We start from the raw sequence: 17,734 nt of genomic DNA on the forward strand, positions 1-17,734 counted from the left end.
ATATCTTGCACCCAGAAACCTGTCTATAAGTATAGAGGTCACTCTGAGGTAGATGTGATACACATGCTGTAATAAAAGGTTTTTAGTGCACAATGTGTCATAGCTATAAAAATACCATATCTGGTGAGCCATTTTATTTTAATGTAATTGGCGGCTTTTAGTTTGGCGTCTCAGGTGTGGCTACTGCTGCAATGACATATTGTGGCAACCGGAAAACTTTAATTTGATACCTATTGTGACAACAGAAAAACGAAGGCCTGTGAAGGAGGCTACACTGTATGTGGTTTGCACAACAGTTTTCCAGAGCAAGGGCTCAAAGCAAAGGTTGTCAGCTATGAATTTGAGTAAATCCTTGCTCTTTTGTTCTGGACAACAGTATAGTTATACATGCAGCTACAGAACAAGGATTGCTACAATATAACCCAAACTGAAAGAAAGAAGCGTCAGAGTATATTTTCATAGCTGACAACCTAAAAAGGCTATTGTGGTTTTGCTGTTATGCAAACTGCCATATAGGGGTAATCCGTGGTTTTTCCCTAGCTCACTAAGAGAATCCATTATAATTATAGATAGAGTAAATCACTGACATGACCATTTTGTACTCTATCTATATATATGGTCATGTTCTCAATGTATTCAGTGATTTGCACCAGATGTGGCTATACCTTGAACGACTAGTGATAACTATCTTGCTTTGTTCTGACCCCTCTAAATTATCACCAACCCATGGGTACATTTTGGGAGCATTGCGTCAGAGGTCTTGAGAGTCTTTGTATTCCTATAAGGTACCACAAACTTTCGGACAATAATTACTTGTTGCCTATACAGCCATTGCCTGCAACCCACAAGTAACTCATTGCGTACAATATACCTGTACCCTGACCTTTCAAATGGTGATTAAAAGTTGCTGTTTGCTATTAAAAAAGGAAAAGGAGGGGAAATCATCGAAATAGAGTCATTCGGACCGGAAAATGGATCCGAAATGACTTTATATTGTAAAAGCAGGGTCTCTCTTCTTCAGCAATAAATTATTGGGTATACAATCAGGAGTGACAACTCCATGCACTTAAGGCCTGGGCCTTGTACTGATAGCATTAATTTTATTCATTACCCAAGATTGTGTAGATTATGTAGTGTTAATGAGATTCATAATCCTTATCAGTGCATGTGACGTCATGAGTCAATGTGTTTTGCCTAGCTAGCTGCTGGAACTATTATACAATATCTTTAGCAACAAAAGGGGCTGGCTTAAGCAAGGTAAGAGTAGCTGTTTAGGCCCTCAAAAGATGGAGTATGTTGTCATGATTATGTTTCCCAAGTGGGAAGTCAATATGTGCAAAATTGTCTTAGCTATACTGGCTTCTTTAGCTCTGGCAGCCACCCTAGAGGTAGGCTATGTTGTGTATCTCAAGAATACAGTAACTGCTACTCTTCCCATTTATGATACTAGTACCTAGCAATGAGTTATTCATCTAGCCTTGTTTTTGAAGCTTGATCTTGGCATCTTCATGGCCTCTTTTTGCAGTTTTCTTACTAAAAGTGGCATGACGTCATCACCATTTATGGGGCTAATTAGCATAATTGAATTAAGCTAATTAGTTTTTTGGAAAAAGAAAACATTGAGCTTCATGTTGAATCATCTTGATGTAGCATAAATGGTATGTTGCAAATAATACAGCAGTATGAACATTGTGTTAAATTTTGGTATTCAGACTTTGACCCGGGCCTTAAGTGCGCAGAGAACATGTACTCCTGGTGATAAATAAACTAATTAATCACATGCACATACAATTATTATAACAAACAATTCAGTACAAGAGTCCTATTCACATATAGTTCTATAGCTCTACATGCAGTCAGTTGCTCTCAGCATTCATAATCACTGTATGGGCCTGCATGCAAAGAAAGTACTAGTTACTCAAGCAGTACATGAATTCCATGGCAGGTATAATTATAATTATATACGAAGCTGGAAATTAATTAACACTGTATACAACAAGCTTGTATGTCAACACTGTATACTAGCGGAATAATTATGTTGGAAAGAATACAATCACTGAATTACTTTTTCTTTCAAGTATTGACAGATCTTGGTAGCAATATCTTCCTTCCTCAAATCCAATAAAATGGTAATCAGTACTCTGAAGGTTGCTTCGCTGGGTTTGTGACCCCTCCAGATTGACAAACAGTTGATCATTGTCACTTGATTGCCACTAACTTGAGCAATTTTCTTTACGTCAGCTTGTTCATTTCCAGTCAACTCAAGTCGGTGGATGTAGTTTTCAAAATCATCAAAGTGTGTAGAAATGAGGGCAGTGTCTTTGTCCTTGATTTCTTGATCCAACTGCTCGTAAGTGACTTCATGCTTGACCATCAACTCATGGAGGCTGGTGGTCCCTGGATCCTATACACATGAATTGTAGAAAATAGTACTAGCCATACAAACACTGCATGGTCTAGGGTAAACTCTAAAACTGGAACTTTAATTTGTACGTATATAAACATTAAGCTATATATTCTGAAGCACTCATTAAGGTGGGGGCCAATTAAAGGGGTCGAAGGGATTATTTAATTTACCCCAGATTTTGTACACATGCATGCATGCAGCTATACGGACAACGCACCTTTTGCTCATCATCACTGATACTAAACACAGAGGGATCAATATCATCATGAGCCACACCAGCTAAGTCCTGTATGTACATAAAGAAATAGAGATATGTATTCATCATTTTAACTCACCAGAGGGTTTCTCCCAGTGAAGACGCTGTACTTATTGAGAGTCTCCCTCAGACAGCTGTAAGTTCCCTCAGTCTCACTCCTCCACGTCTCAAGGGCCTGGACCACTTGTCTGGGACTGGCATTCTGAATTTTAATATTAGAAAGGCTCAGGATTCTTCTGTACATGCGACTGTTTCGAACTACTTGATCCTGATCTTCACTGTCGGGGTCGGAAATTTTGCTGGCAAAATGGGAAATGAAAGCTCTGGAGATTTTGTCATCTTTCTTGGCATTCTTGTCACTGTGGATACACTGTATGGTGCTTTGATCCAGGCCAGCGTACGGCTCAAACTGTAAGAGATGCTTGAAGGCAAAGGCAATTTGTTGCGTCGATTTGATTGTACCTTTGTTGGAGGAAACAGCTGCTGCAATATCTGTGATGTTGACCAGTGGGAGGTCAGAGGGATTTTTCAGAGGATGCTTGACGACTTGATTTGGATCAATCACGGTTTCAATCATATTTATATTGCGGCCAAAAGTTTCAACAGTCTCACGAATAATGCTCACAATTCTGGAGCGATGAATCATACCTTCAGGTCGAAGTGTGTCAGTGCGCATTTTGAGAACAAGAGATCGACCATTTTCAGCAAGCTCGAGGTGTGCGGTGATGCCATCATTGTTACACCAGCATATCCCACTCTTCCACACAGAGCAGAATCTTTGTAGGGAAGGGACATCATGCTGTACTCTCAGGGCAGGGGCAAGTCGGAATGTGAACACTATCCTCAGAATGAGGACCTGAAAGCAGCGAGGATCAAAAAACTCGGTATCTTGAGATGTTTGGAGTATCCAACCAAAGTGGTATTGGATGTTTTGAGATTCTTCCCACACTTGCTCTGGAGTTTCGATTCGAATCAGCCCTGGAAAGAAAAGATATCGAGTATCAGGCTCAGAAACAGAAGCAGCTCTGTCAGTGGAAAAAGCAATCTCCTCTAAAATGAAATCCAAGACTTGCTTGTCTATAATTTCGAAACACAGCTCTAAATGGGACATGAAGGCAATTAGCATTTCTACGTCGAAGCCATCGAATGCTTTTTTGAATTTCGACAAAGGCACCACTCCAGTGCTTGAAGCTAGCTTGCAGTGCTGGCGGAAACTTTCAGGAGCAAACACAGTCCCAGTTACTCTGGACAAAAGTATTGCTTGATCAATCACTAAGAAAGACTTCTCTGGAGAGCTGTCATTGCGGAGAAACAAGAGGAGTCCTCTTTTATGCAGCTGATTACAGATCTCTACAAGGTGAGGGATGGTGCTGGGTATGAAAGAAAGAATATCTTGAGTGCGTTTTGACAGATCTTCGTTAAGATCGCTCTTAATTCTTTCATAGACATTTTTTAACGACAAAGCATGGTCGTCTTTAAAGCTTTTGGCAAGGTAGATGTAAAAAGTGTGAGCATTCAGGCTGATGGTTTCTGGAGAGCGGAGAATAGTGGAACTTTTCTTGATTTGCTCTTTCGCTTTTTTCATGTCATCCGAATCAACAAAACGGCAATCCATTGGAATAAACTCCTTGAACTCAAACTTTGAGAATTGCTTGATAATGGGGGCAAAGATTTCCTCTTTGGCGCGTGGATCTTGACCCAGTCCCTTCACCTGATCGGCATGGCTACCAACTACTATGACATGTGCTTTGCCCTTCAGATTGGTGCACTGGTTTTGGACGAGGGTCAACCAACGATACATGGAATCAATAATCGCCTGCTCACTTTCTACAAGCTTAGCACAGAGGATAATAATAGGTGGTGAGGTTTGAACAGCATTCTCCAGAATGGCACAGTGGCTCGTGTAAAACTCTTTCTGGCCAGCAAAATCAAAGTAGATGATTCTCCCAAACTCTTTGGTATATACTTCGTACGGTATGATCCCCACTGTCCTCGCATCGACGCCATCTACGGGTGCTGCCTTCTGGAATATAGACCAAAACCCCTTTGAGCTTAGAATGGACTTCAACAGAGTGCTCTTTCCCACGCCACTGTCGCCAATGATGAGTACAAACAGAGGAAGGTGTGGGGGTCGCTCAGAGGAGAGCTTTCCGATGAGCTTGCTGTGTTCCTTGTAGACATTGGCAGCCTTGGCTCCGTGTTTCAAGAGGAGCTTTATGATCTCAGGGTTGTTGGCCAAATCGAGAGGTGTCTTGCCATCTTTGTCGGTCACATTTGGATCGCTGTGGCATTCTGCCAGTAGGAACTCTACTTTATATTTTTGCTTCACTGCTAGTAAGAGGAAACCTATAATACAAATTCAGTAGTTCAGTAAATACATTTTACGTTAGTACAGTCAACCTATAAATTGGTATGCATGACCGTCATATTATATATACCATAATTATGCCTCGGTGCGCATGCGCAAGCGAGGTATACGGTAGAGTGTTTGTGTGTGTGTGTGTGTGTGTGTGTGTCTGTGTAGACCGCTACAGCTGCTCAAGGATGAATCAAATGCAAGTAAGAGTTTCTATAGGCTTCTAGTCATGTTTACTTGGATTTTAATTCGTGGATTTGCAAAATAATGCTTCGTTCTCGAGTTATGCCTACTTGGAATGCTATTGCAGCCTTTTCAGAAGAGTCCGTAGCAAAACTTGTTCACGAGTGTTACTACTCTACTTAGTAGTTAGCTCTGCATTAGAACGCTAGCTGCAAGAGTGAGCAGAGAGCTGCATGCAAGGCTCTGCTGACTTGCAGCCATAATTTTAGACTTGAACTTTTGGCATCGATCGTTTTTAACAACAATCATGGTTGATCATTACCCACTATTCGGTTGATTGCATCATAGATTGAATAGGGAGAGGGTTGGAAACGGAAGTTACCTCGAATTATATCCGCGCTACGCCGGGGTTTAATCGAGGCTGTGTATCTAACGTTGGTAAAATCTTGTCTGCTAGATTATACTGCATTTGTACTAAAACTTGCACTTCCAACTGACATTTGAGACCATATGGGACACAGCACACCGATGAGTTGCACAGTCTCTTAGCTATATTAGAAGCATTCTAGGTACATAAAGATCTCATAGCATGTTTTGTACCTCTAGCTCTCTTCACAAAAGTCAAAAATGTATTTTTTCTTTTCCAACTGATGCTCACCATTAGGGGGCATGAGAATGACATTTTAGGGGGGCTCTGAATATCTTGTAGTGATCATAATTCATGAAATATTGTTTCCCGCGTGTTGAGCAACCGTAACACGGATTGACATCAAAGACTCTCTGGTCCCATGCTGCAAATTCAATGTAAAATGTCACGTGACGCTACTTCCGTTTCCAATCCCTCTCCCTATTCAATCTATGATGCAGCCAAGGGCGTATATGCCCTTGATGCAGCAAAATTAAAGATGTTCATCATGATAATTATAATCAATGTGTGTATAAAAGCTATAGCTATTAGTAGTTTTATGTTATGTAGCTTTGGCACCTCCACCGAGGCATCAGCACCCGCGGTGCTTTCATTATTACAGTAATACACCGCTTCATTTCGTGGAATAAAAACAGGTTTTTCGCAGATTGACCTAGAAATTATATTCCAGTATCGTTGTTTATTTCTGGTACTGTATACAGTAGGGTATGATCATTTGAACCTCTATCCTTGAAACTAAAATCCGCAAAATTTTTATTATGAGCAATCCGCAAAAATTAGTTCCTCGAAAATAAAGCGCTAGATCTATAATTATGCAGTTACATAATAATTATTATGCTACTTAACTTCTAACCTATAAAAATGGTATTGCCACTCAACACAAAATTACAATTAAATTATTTCATTTTTCAAGTGCAAGAATTTTTTTAACCATTATATTTTTACCTGCCGAATGATTTTCGCTAAAATTTCAATCTCTACTACCTCGCCCGATTCATGTGCAGATTTATGCATCAAGCTCTCACCTACTGACTTAAATTTTGGCCCCTTCTTTTCCCTATATGGTAACTTAATCTAGCCACACCCAATACCCTAGTTAAACCCCTCCCCTTTTCCACATAATGGTCGGAAGTGCAGGGGATTCTTGTGTTCTCGGTGATTTCCAAGTATACTCTTGGAACTGCAGGTCGACACCTATCAGGACATAATGAGGTAATTGCTACCACATACACCCTCGGCTACTTGCCAAATTACGTCTCGAGGGTGCTGAAACCTTAAAAGTACCAAAACCAAGACGTGAACCCCAGTGAAATTCCCCCCTTAAGATTCTCCCCATATATACACGTTTGAGTGAGGGAACGCACCAAAACACGGGCGAAATATTACGCTTTTAATTACTCCATGTGTCGATTTTAGAAACTTGTGCGCTCTCTGTGATATTTCTGATGGACGCAGGGCACGCGTTTATGGCAGAATTCCGTGGCCCGGCTATAGCCAAGCTGAATGTATGCGGTAATTAGGAAGAAGGCGTTTCAGAGAAAGAGCACGATGAACGTAAGATGTCCTTTGGCGAGCTAGTAGCCGAGGGTGCACACGCTCCAGGTTTGGTACCAACTTCATCATAATTATGTATTGATCATGTATCTGCAAGACGACACCTATAGGTGTCTTGCAGATCCAGGAGGCTATCAAAAACATCAAGGACCCCCTTCACATGCCATTATTTGCAAATGGGAAGTGTTTTACTAGGATATTGGGTGTGGCTGGCCTGGATTAGATTATCAATCGGGAGGTCAGTGAGGGAAAGCTTGTTGCAGAAATCTGCACGTGAATCGAGGCGAAGTATATAGCAGATATTAGCGAGAATCATTCGGCAGGTAAATGGAAATGAATTCAACGCTGAGAGTTCAATAAAGGGATTCACAAACAGTCATTCAAATAACTCTTTCTAGTGTCTTTGGCCACATGAGATCCGAGAAGAGGGGTTTAATTGTTCATCTTAATCTGCCCCAGCGATTCTACCGTATTCTACGTATCGTTTTATCAGTGAAAACCTTTGGAAATGAGCCGAATCAGAAGAAATTTTGACACATTGCTACCTAAATTTTCCTGGCAAGAATCGTAATGTCATACAATTGCAAGTACCTGTTAATTTTTAGCCACTAGCATGTATGTTTGATGCTCGTAGAAACACTGTATTAGCATCACCATGCTCCTGATCTTATACAGTACGTGCTTTGTACAGAACCCATTAAACTCTGCATGTGTGATTTACTTTTTGTATCACAGTGATGAGTGATGGCGAGATACTTTACCACTTCCCAGTGTCCACCTTTGTAGGCCAGAGAGATTGGAGTGTCACCAGCCTTGTTGACTGTAGCTGCAAACACCAAATGAACGAATAACAGTAGTTTAATTTGAGCCGCAATCATGGGTTGTAGGCTCATACTCAATAAACAAGTGCATGCATGGGCTCAGACTAACGAGCTAGTCTATAGGAATGAAAGCTTGAGATCACTATTTCATTTCACCTTTTGGATCGAGGCCCACTGTTTCCACAAGATGCTTGACCCAGCCCAGCCAGCCATAGAATGCACTCACTGACAGAGTATTCTCACCTTCCCCTGCAGTTAATTGTACTTACATTGTACACTATACAGACATAATTATTATAGAAAAAGTTACTTTCCTTGTGATAAATCTGGTGTACAACATTGTTTCTCGCAAACAAAAATGTTATACAAACGCTCGTTACTTAACAGGAGCAGTAATTAACTAATTACTGACCTTGCTGTGTGCACACACTCTCTGCCAACTTGTACTTTCCGATGTTCACTAGAGCTCCCACAACATTCTTCCACTGCACGTCAATATTATTGATTTTGGCTTCGCGGAGAATTTCAAGTTGCCATTGGTCACATTCCAGCTGACTCAGCTGTTCCAGTGTTGGGTACAAGGACAGAGGATCTACAATGTCATAATAGTTAGTTATACAAGGTAACGAGCCACCAAAGAGACCAAGTGTATACCGAAGGGGCCTAGCATACAAATAGTCCCATAAGGCATTGTCATAAACATAATTATACCACACTTAATAATTGATCTCATTTGTCAACAGCTGTAGGATACATAGAAAAATACATAGTGATACAGCGCTAGGCTGGGCATACACGATTTCCAAGGTGTTTTTCATTCATTAGTTCAAGAAAGTAAGGAGCTATGCTTGACGGTACTATATATAAGACTCAACAGCGACGGCAGTGCTCTCCAACAAGATGGCTAAAAGCCTCCGTGGGTCCATGCAGGGGCGTTTCTAGAACTTGAACCAGCAGTGGCGGAGGTTCTTTGGGTTCAATTGAACCCCCCTTTGATAAAGAAGTGAGTGGGAGGCTCAAGCAACTAGTTAGCAAGTTATTCCTTTCTTACTAGCTTTCACTTGCACTTCTCACTTACCTTTAGTCCTTGTTAGTCCTGCAAAGCTTTGTCTGTGCAGTTTCAGTGACTATGAAGGCTAAAAAATCTCCAGTGTAGTGCATGCAGACTACTTATGAAAAGTGATGACCTTTTTTTAAAAAAAATTCGGTGTGTTAATTAATGCCATGCTCACTGTTTCGAAGAAGTGACGACCTTTTTAAATTTACAGTCCTTGACCCGCTCAGAGCCCTGGAACCCCCCTTTCAAGAATCCTAAATCCACTACTGACCAGGGGGTGCTCAAATTTAAAAAAAAGGTCAGCTGTTTTTTGAGAACCTGTCACGTCAGTGTATAACTTGCCAATGCTGATTATGCATGCTCAATATATAGGGCGTGGTCATCACGAGCCAATGTACTTTTATTTACGTAAGAGAATTCGAGACTACTGCTCAGTTAGCTAGCTCAGTTAGCTAGCTATATAGACCAGTACGGATAGCTAAATTACTCTCATGGTTGTCTGGGAGGCCAGGGGGTGCTCAAGCCGGCCCCCAAAGACCCTCATTAGACATGCCACTGCCATGGGCGTGGTTTAGATAGATTTTATAAAGCCCAAAGAAGAGCTTGCAACTGTAGCAAGTGACGTCGAATGCACAACGCTTGGACCAAGGAAAGCTCCGGAGCATCTGCACATAGGTTGTTGCTTAACTAGCTCTCCGACGGCTGCAAAATCCGGCATAGCTTTGCTCTTTTTGCAGTATGGCTAGGGGTTGCGTGTTTTTGTATAAACTGTTTATTTGGAACCTGGACAGTGGTTGTCTGCATGGCCTTCTTCTGGGGTGAACATTGCATCGTGCACTGAATCGTTGCTGAATTTTCAATTACGTTCCAAACACCTTCAGAGAAATTATAATATGATCGCTAACTGCATGAGACATGTCACTTGTATTGAATGTATGGACTGTGCATGCACGGCACCACAGGGAAACCATTGATTCTAGAGCTGTATACCAACTATGTAACTCACTAGATACCTATACTGACTACTGCACAACAGCTGCACAACAGCTGATGGCTATAACTCACCTCTAGGTACAGGCTGGAATCCCTCCACATAGTCAGCCAAGGCACAGTATCCATACTTTCTGGCCCAATCAGCAGCAGTCACTCCATAACTGGTCTTGATATCTGTATATGGTTGGTTGAACAGGAAGTGATTATGAACTGACAAATAGCAGAAATTAATACCCGCGAAAATATTCACCTTAAGGTAATTTGTTATTCTTCAAGTCGCCAAGATTAAGCCGCTGTTGTACTAGTATTTCCATAATGAGGATAGCCCTATATAGTACCTACCAGGTCATGAAACATTCTAAAAAGTATTTGTAAGTACGTTAAAATAATAGTGGCCACCATAATTTAATATAAGATGCGTATACTTCAGGGGAATGAACACAATGCCTTAATTGCCTTTTCATGGGCAAATCATTGACATGACACCCATTAAATCTAAGAATGTAGACTGTGAAGCTTTGCTAGCTACAATGGCCGCCACTGCCACACATCTGGACAAAATGACAGACACCTACTGACACAGCTGCACTAACACCCAGGCTCACCTGTGGGACAGTGGTGCTCCAGTAACAGCTTAGCACTGGCCTTCCAGTTGTTGAGACATGCCCAGTGTAAGGGAGTGTAGCCATCGTCATCTGAAGCTGCTAAAATCGCTCCAAATTTAATGAGTAGTTCTGCACTGCAGAGATGGTTGTGAGCACATGCCGTGTGTAGTGGAGTGTCTCCACGATGCGCTCTATTGTAGTAGTCACTGTTGGGTGGTGCTCCTCTCTGCAGCAGCTCAAGAACTTTTTGGTTACAGCCATCATGACTGGCCTGGTAGAGTTGTCTAGTAAGGTCGTCACTTTATGGGGAGATACAATGATTTCAGTCATTAATTTGGGTGTGCATGTGTGTGATAGAATTTACATCATGAATTAGCCATGAAGTGTCTATTATATTATATAGGCATGCCGACTGATATATATTAATAGCTGCGCGGAATAACCAGTGAGTATAGTGTCATGCACTATAGCTAACCTCATTTCAGGGAGTTATTTTCTTCCAATGTAACCTCACTAGCTTATCAAGACTTGATACGATTAGTAGCAGCCACAGCTTTAGACAGTATTACAACACTCTCAACTTCAGATCTGCAATTCAGTAATACACAATAGAAAGTGTGTGTTGACTCGAGGGGGAGGATTAGTGACATAATTATAATTATGATAATGCCATGCAACTATCATAAATGCTAGACTTGCAGTAAACACATTAATACCTCCATGATTATTTTATGTATAGTGAGTTATACATGCGAGCGACAGGTATGAAATCACTTATATATTAGTAAAACCAGTAGGTTTTACATAGGATTGGCAGTGGGTTTGCCCGTGTTTAGCAATATTTCAATTATTTTGACTCATGTTCAAACTGTTCTATCTCTGCAGGGAAAGGCCACATCAAGGAACTGGCTAGACAGATAGTTTATTTAGCCTTTTCTCTCTTTGTATCTCTCATTTCATAATCCATGAACATTTTAATGAATGAATATTGTCATTTTAAAAATTGCACTATTTTGACATTTCACCGCTCTTTGTCTGACTGACTAAGTAAGTAAGTGAGTAAGTAAGTAAGTAAGTTTCTTGCCCAGCATTTGCTCCAAGTACAGCCATCTCCAGGACATTCTGCACAGGGTTTCCAAACGACTACAACCTGGATTACAAAGCGCTTCTTCAGATTTGCGATTGCTTCCACAAGGCAGATGACCTCTCAGTCTCTATTTCTCTTACCTAGACAATTCCGCCATCTTTGATGACTCAGCAATTGCCTTGTTGCCAATTAATAATAGATAGGCGTGGCTAATAAACCGTGGTGCCTAAATCAGTGTAGCAGTGCTTTTCCGAGCCTGAGCCAGAGGTGTTGCTTTTCTTCACACTGTTCAGCTCTAGCTCCCTTTCTCTGACAGGCATGCTATATATATGCACTGGCTAGATACCATGCTCTTGAAATGGCTGTCATTAATTTTAATACTGATTCGCAAATTCAACATGCATATCAAGCAATATTACTCATTACTATACTATAATTATTAGTCCAGAGATATTCAAGAAGATATCTGATCAGTCCTGTCTTCTCTTCTTGAACTTCTGTACTGCCTCTTGACGTTTCACTTATGCATGTCATGATACGTAAACTGTACTGAAAAAGAAAGGGAATCCGACTAGAAAAACATTTGCAATGTGAAAAATTGCTAGGATTGGCCAGGGGAACCACAAAAAAGTGTGGGAACAAGAAATCAGACGAGAGCATAACTCCAATCCGTTACAACGTCATGAACATGTACAATACATTAAATAATAGACTGTGTTCCAGATCCATCTATCAACTTCCATCCACCACATCATTCCATGCAGGTCACCAGTACGGTCCGTGCATGTTATACTACGCATGGATGGACTGTGTGTATGGATGCAGTACGTGGCGGATCCAGGGGGGATCCCAGGGTGCATGCCATGGATCCCCCTTTCAGACTAAGCTATTGTGGCTTTACTACAGCTACCAGCTAGCTATTTATCAGTATATTGTAGCTATTGTAATTTGATTCAATGATTGTACCTATTGTTCTGATGCGTCAACTGCCAAAGGAGTGTTCAGGTTAGCCTAGGTTAGCTAGTTGACTGTTCGTGGCAGAGCTAGCTAGCTCCAGTAGGTATCGCCACTGCACATCAACTTCCTGTAAAATTAATTACAATGGGCGGAGTTCATAAATTTGCAATGCCAAAGAACGCTTTCGTTGCCCATGTTTGCTGATGTTCTACAGGAGTTTGGGCCACAGATGAGACTGAGAAGTAATGGTAAGCTAATAAAGGAGTATTATATAATGTATAACTGAAGTCAAAACAAGAAACCAACTATCCTGCGAGTAATAATGTGCTATAGTATTAGGCCAACATTTGAAGATTCATTTATCAACTTTGGTTGGCCCTGGTAGCACTTTGAAAGTTGATACATCGCTGAATTTTGTTTTATGTGTTGTCTAGTATCTTAAGTACAGACTGTATAAGTTTTGAAGCATAATCCCAGGGAAGCTGGAAATGGCCCCAATGTGAATGACATGTAGTATTCATTAAACATAGCTGACATACTATACAAACACATCTTCATTATCATTGTCTGGTCCATTCATGATTTCGTTTGTTTCTTCATCTTCCTCACAGTCTGTCTCAACATAGTCATCTTCAGAATTAGAATGGCACTGCTCTGATAATACAAGATTGTGTACATCATCCTCTTCAAGTAGGTGATTACTCTGTGTATTTATACAGTTTACACACTTACAGCCAGGCCCACACCTTCTTTCCTGTTTGAAACATTTGCATCGTTTGTTTGTGCAACCAGTCTTGCACTTGCACCCGGATAATACATATTCCACTCTTTCCTTTGACTTTGTCAGGTTTTCTGGAGAATCCCATTGAATCCCCAGTTCTCCATTTTCTCGCTTCCATCCATGTGTAGTGAGAGCTGAAATAGGAATTAACAAGGTGAGCACATGCATAAGTATCAGGGTATAATGTGTGTACCTGGAAGGTCCATGTCATTTTGTGTTGCACTGTTCCACATTTGAAGTACCCATAAGCATCTCTTCCAGTGTAGCGCCAGAGCTTCGGTAGATGGTAAATTATGGCTTTCTGTATCTGCCCTTAGCCAGATAGTCTTTCTGATTATTTGTAACCATTCTTCATGGTGTTTAAGTGGGTTAACAATACCAATTGATTGGTACAGAGCAATTGGTGTAGGGTGTTCGAATGCCGATGTGTGTTTCTTAAAATATGCACAACCCACTAGACGTAAGAATGATAATAGTGCTGAGGAGGTCTCAAGAATTCCCATGCTTCCAATGGGTTGTCCGCCTGTTATAAATGATGCATACTGGAAAAAAGTTGTCAGAAAAGTAATTTTTCCCACGCCAGAAAAAAATGAGATGTAGTCACAGCCAGTACTAACATAAATAGATTGGATAACTTGAGGTCTGTGTAAATCAGTAATGCCACTTAGGTCAGGGTCTTTCGAAAGGGCCTCAGCGAATGCCTTAAGATCAATAAATGTTCCACCTTTTTTGTAACTTTTACTGAGCTGTACAATTATGTGGTTAGTTGGGATTAGGTGAAGCACTGTCAGACCTATGTGGTAAACGTCTATATCTCTTGAAAATACCAATTTGTTTGTGCCGGCTGAATGTACACAGTGTAACCATACTCTTAAATCCCCCTCATCTGCATCTGTCCACAATGAAGGGCAAGGAAGCTGGTCATCCTCAACTGTAAAACATGCTACTTTTTGTTGCAGCACTTCCTCAATCTCTTCAACTGAGGCAAGTTTTGTGGTTTTACAAAGTTTTTCGTTGCAAATATGTATACTACATTTCAACGTCTCCTTGACAATTTTTGGTTTCCATCTCGATTGAAAGTTGGGATTATTACTTATGCTACGTTTTATTTGCTTTGAGCAACTGTAACAAATACAAGCACTTTTGTCTATAGACACACTTTCCACTTTTAACAGTAATGAATATTCATTCTCACTCAACTTTTGGACGTGCATGTGTATATTTCTTTACTGTTTACATACAGAGACGACAGGGTCCACAAGAACCTTCGTGGAACGCATTGAGTCTGCCCATATACACTGCTGATGATTCTGTATACTGTGACAAATTTGATGTGTGATGTATGGCTTTTAAACATCATTATTATTCATTGCTCATTCTTGTGTGTGTTTACAATTGTGTGTACATAGTATTTTTATGTCATCTTTGTACATCGATATCTCGGAAAATATACAACATACATGACTGGAAATTTGCTTAAATAATTGGAAATTTCATACTGTTTCTTTTAGTAGTAATAAGTGTGGGTTACCTTGAGGAAGCTGGAAATGGCCCCAATTGAAATGACACCAAGTCAATCTTGGCTTCAGACCACACTTTTGAAATTTACAGAGAACTAAATTATCTATCTGCGTGCAATTTTCTTGTGGTTATTACATGCATGAGCAGCAACTATGATGATGAAATTCATGTTAATAGGTCAGTGTGTGCATAAGATACAGAGCATAGTATTATGACTTAGTATACTGAAATTAGTAAATTTCCCGTAAATTTTTTTTCTGTCAATTGCAGATAAATTTGTGTACTATTGCAGTACTTCCGGTGCAGTGGCGATACCACTGGCTCTACGCAAGTTTATTATGGGACTTCCCCTGGGATTTTACCTAGTCACGTGTGACCGGAAGTGGGCGTAACCCCAAAAATTTCGCGCTATGCGCGACTTTCACTACTCACACTGCGCGCTCGTAGTTTGGAACCCCCCTTTCATATTTCCTGGATCCGCCACTGGGATGGACTGTGTGTATACCCATGCTCAACACTGCATGTATTAGGAACATCAATTCATCACAAATCATCATGATTATGTGCCCGCACATTCCAAAATGTATGTATAATAAATATATAGGGACTGGTCATCACTCCACCAGTAAAAATTGCGTGGCATATTGGCTGGGAAAACATGGGAAAACTACCAGTACATGTGATTGATTTTGTAACGAATTGGAGTTATGCTCTCGTCTGATTTCTTGTTCCCACGCTTTTTTGTGGTTCCCCTGGCCAATCCTAGCAATTTTTCACATTGCAAATGTTTTTCTAGTCGGATATAATTATAGCCACTTGTCATCTAAGCCATCGAGATAACTCTAACTATAGACGCATTGACAACCCCCATCATAATTGATTATCTGTACTTAATTAAAGCTTAATAAGCTTATAATTATTATACCTGATTCTTGTATATCACCAACTCCAATTATAGATCGACACAACATTCAGGCTGACATGTAGCCCTGAAACTCATCCAGGCAGATAGTAACAAACAATACTTACATCATCATGTTCAAGTGACACTACCAAACTTGATTACGTCAGTACACACCCAAGAAAAGATGATGTCATAACTATATTTACAACGAGGTACCACTTATAAAGCCAGCCACCCAAAGTTATAAGAATGACAACAATGCACACAACTGCAACCCAACACCAGCTATCAAATTTAACATAGAAACTGTTATTGCCTTTTGACCAATCACGCTTGAGACAGCAGTTTTGCCGGAATAGCGAGGTGGCTGAAGACTATACTTGCGGTTCTGTCTCGAGGATAATGTCATATCTGTCGGTGTACTACATTGTAGTATACCATATACGTAGAGAGATTTAGAAACTGAATGGCTAGTCAGAATGAAGCAGAGTTGGTGGATGAGCTAACAGAAGACAACATTTGCAGTATCTGCACTAACCTATATACTACTCAACAATGCTGACTGACTGTTGTGCATCACTAACCTCAGGGGCGTAGCTTAATGGTTTCCTAGTTGCCCAGAAACCCCCTTGCTTGCTGAAAAATGGGTGGGGCTGATCATGTGCTGAAGTTAATATTGACCACAAGTAGATTAATATCATATCCACAGTCTGTATTTATTGTGCCTATTAGTTACCTTCTGCAATCCAAGATAAGAGACCAAGATCAGCCCAGTTTGTTCCTCTACTTTGATCAAACAATTAGTTTTTAGGACACAGAGCCAAATAGCCGAAATTTGCACCTGCAAAACGTTTCTGCTATAACTATTACACAGTACAAATCAATTAGAAACTTTCTATAATATAAATGTAAATAGGAATCATCAATTGAATCAAATACGACATATTAAGCTCTTTCAACATTATACATCGACATGCATGTCTCTTGTCTTCAGTAACAACTATATTATGATATTATCCTATGGATACTGAAGATTATCACGAGTGTGTGCCAGTAACTGCACGAGTGCCTGCAAGGCACGAGTGACAGTTACTAGGCACGGACAAAACAATAATTATAAGTGTGTAAACTATGTTTTTCTTGTTCTCTCACTGCTGAAAACGTTTTATTCCAAATAAGAATCACTTCCTAGTGTGCAATAACAAGTGTGCAATAATACTTCAGGGTGTGCAATATGGAAAAATATCTGCACAGTCGGTGATGAGTCGCTTCCTGTGCAATTTGAATGTAAAACGCTGATGTCAGCACTTATTAAAAAGCAATAAATAATTATAATACTTTTTATCCTCATAGCTAATTGGTATAATACAGTGGAACCTGTGTTAAGAACCACCTCCGAATAAATGCCAGCTGCTATATAACGGCCAGGCACCCAGGTCCCAAATGAACAGTTTGTGTATATACAAAACAACCCTCAACAAATGCCACCTCTGTATAAAGGCCAAAACAATGTTCCCCAAAGGTGTCCGTTATAGAGGGGTTCCATGCATGCACTGTATACTTATACACATGCATGCAGTTGACAGATCAATCAGTTAAAAAGTTCTAATGAAATAGCAGCTATACACATGCATGCAGTTCAGCTATATATATATCCGACTAGAAAAACATTTGCAATGTGAAAAATTACTAGGATTGGCCAGGGGAACCACAAAAAAGCGTGGGAACAAGAAATCAGACGAGAGCATAACTCCAATCCGTTACAACGTCAATCACATGTATACTGGTAGTTTTCCCATGTTTTCCCAGCCAATATGCCACGCAA

The 17,734-nt window shown here is 40.4% G+C and overlaps 1 protein-coding gene and 1 long non-coding RNA gene across 3 annotated transcripts; one reads left to right on the forward strand and one right to left on the reverse strand.

Moving 5' to 3' along the window:
• Positions 1-1,136: 1,136 nt before the first annotated feature.
• On the reverse strand, positions 1,137-16,049 carry LOC135337532 (uncharacterized). The gene is made up of 11 exons (XM_064533469.1): positions 15,931-16,049; positions 11,135-11,247; positions 10,660-10,958; positions 10,127-10,228; positions 8,417-8,596; positions 8,161-8,253; positions 7,905-8,009; positions 2,743-5,009; positions 2,625-2,693; positions 2,066-2,404; positions 1,137-1,892 (listed from the first exon to the last, which is right to left on the reverse strand). The coding sequence occupies exons 2-11, from the start codon at positions 11,137-11,139 to the stop codon at positions 1,857-1,859; spliced, it is 3,495 nt and encodes a 1,164-aa protein (XP_064389539.1). The 5' UTR covers positions 11,140-11,247; positions 15,931-16,049; the 3' UTR covers positions 1,137-1,856.
• On the forward strand, positions 12,705-14,385 carry LOC135337533 (uncharacterized). 2 transcript variants are annotated; one of them, XR_010395162.1, is made up of 4 exons: positions 12,705-12,951; positions 13,315-13,393; positions 13,551-13,638; positions 13,943-14,385. It is a non-coding gene; the product is annotated as an uncharacterized LOC135337533 (long non-coding RNA). The 2 variants fall into 2 exon arrangements; XR_010395161.1 differs by having other exon boundaries at positions 12,710-12,951; positions 13,551-14,385.
• Positions 16,050-17,734: the final 1,685 nt, after the last annotated feature.

Source organism: Halichondria panicea, chromosome 6 (genome assembly GCF_963675165.1).
Source record: "Halichondria panicea chromosome 6, odHalPani1.1, whole genome shotgun sequence".
Taxonomy (NCBI): domain Eukaryota; kingdom Metazoa; phylum Porifera; class Demospongiae; order Suberitida; family Halichondriidae; genus Halichondria; species Halichondria panicea.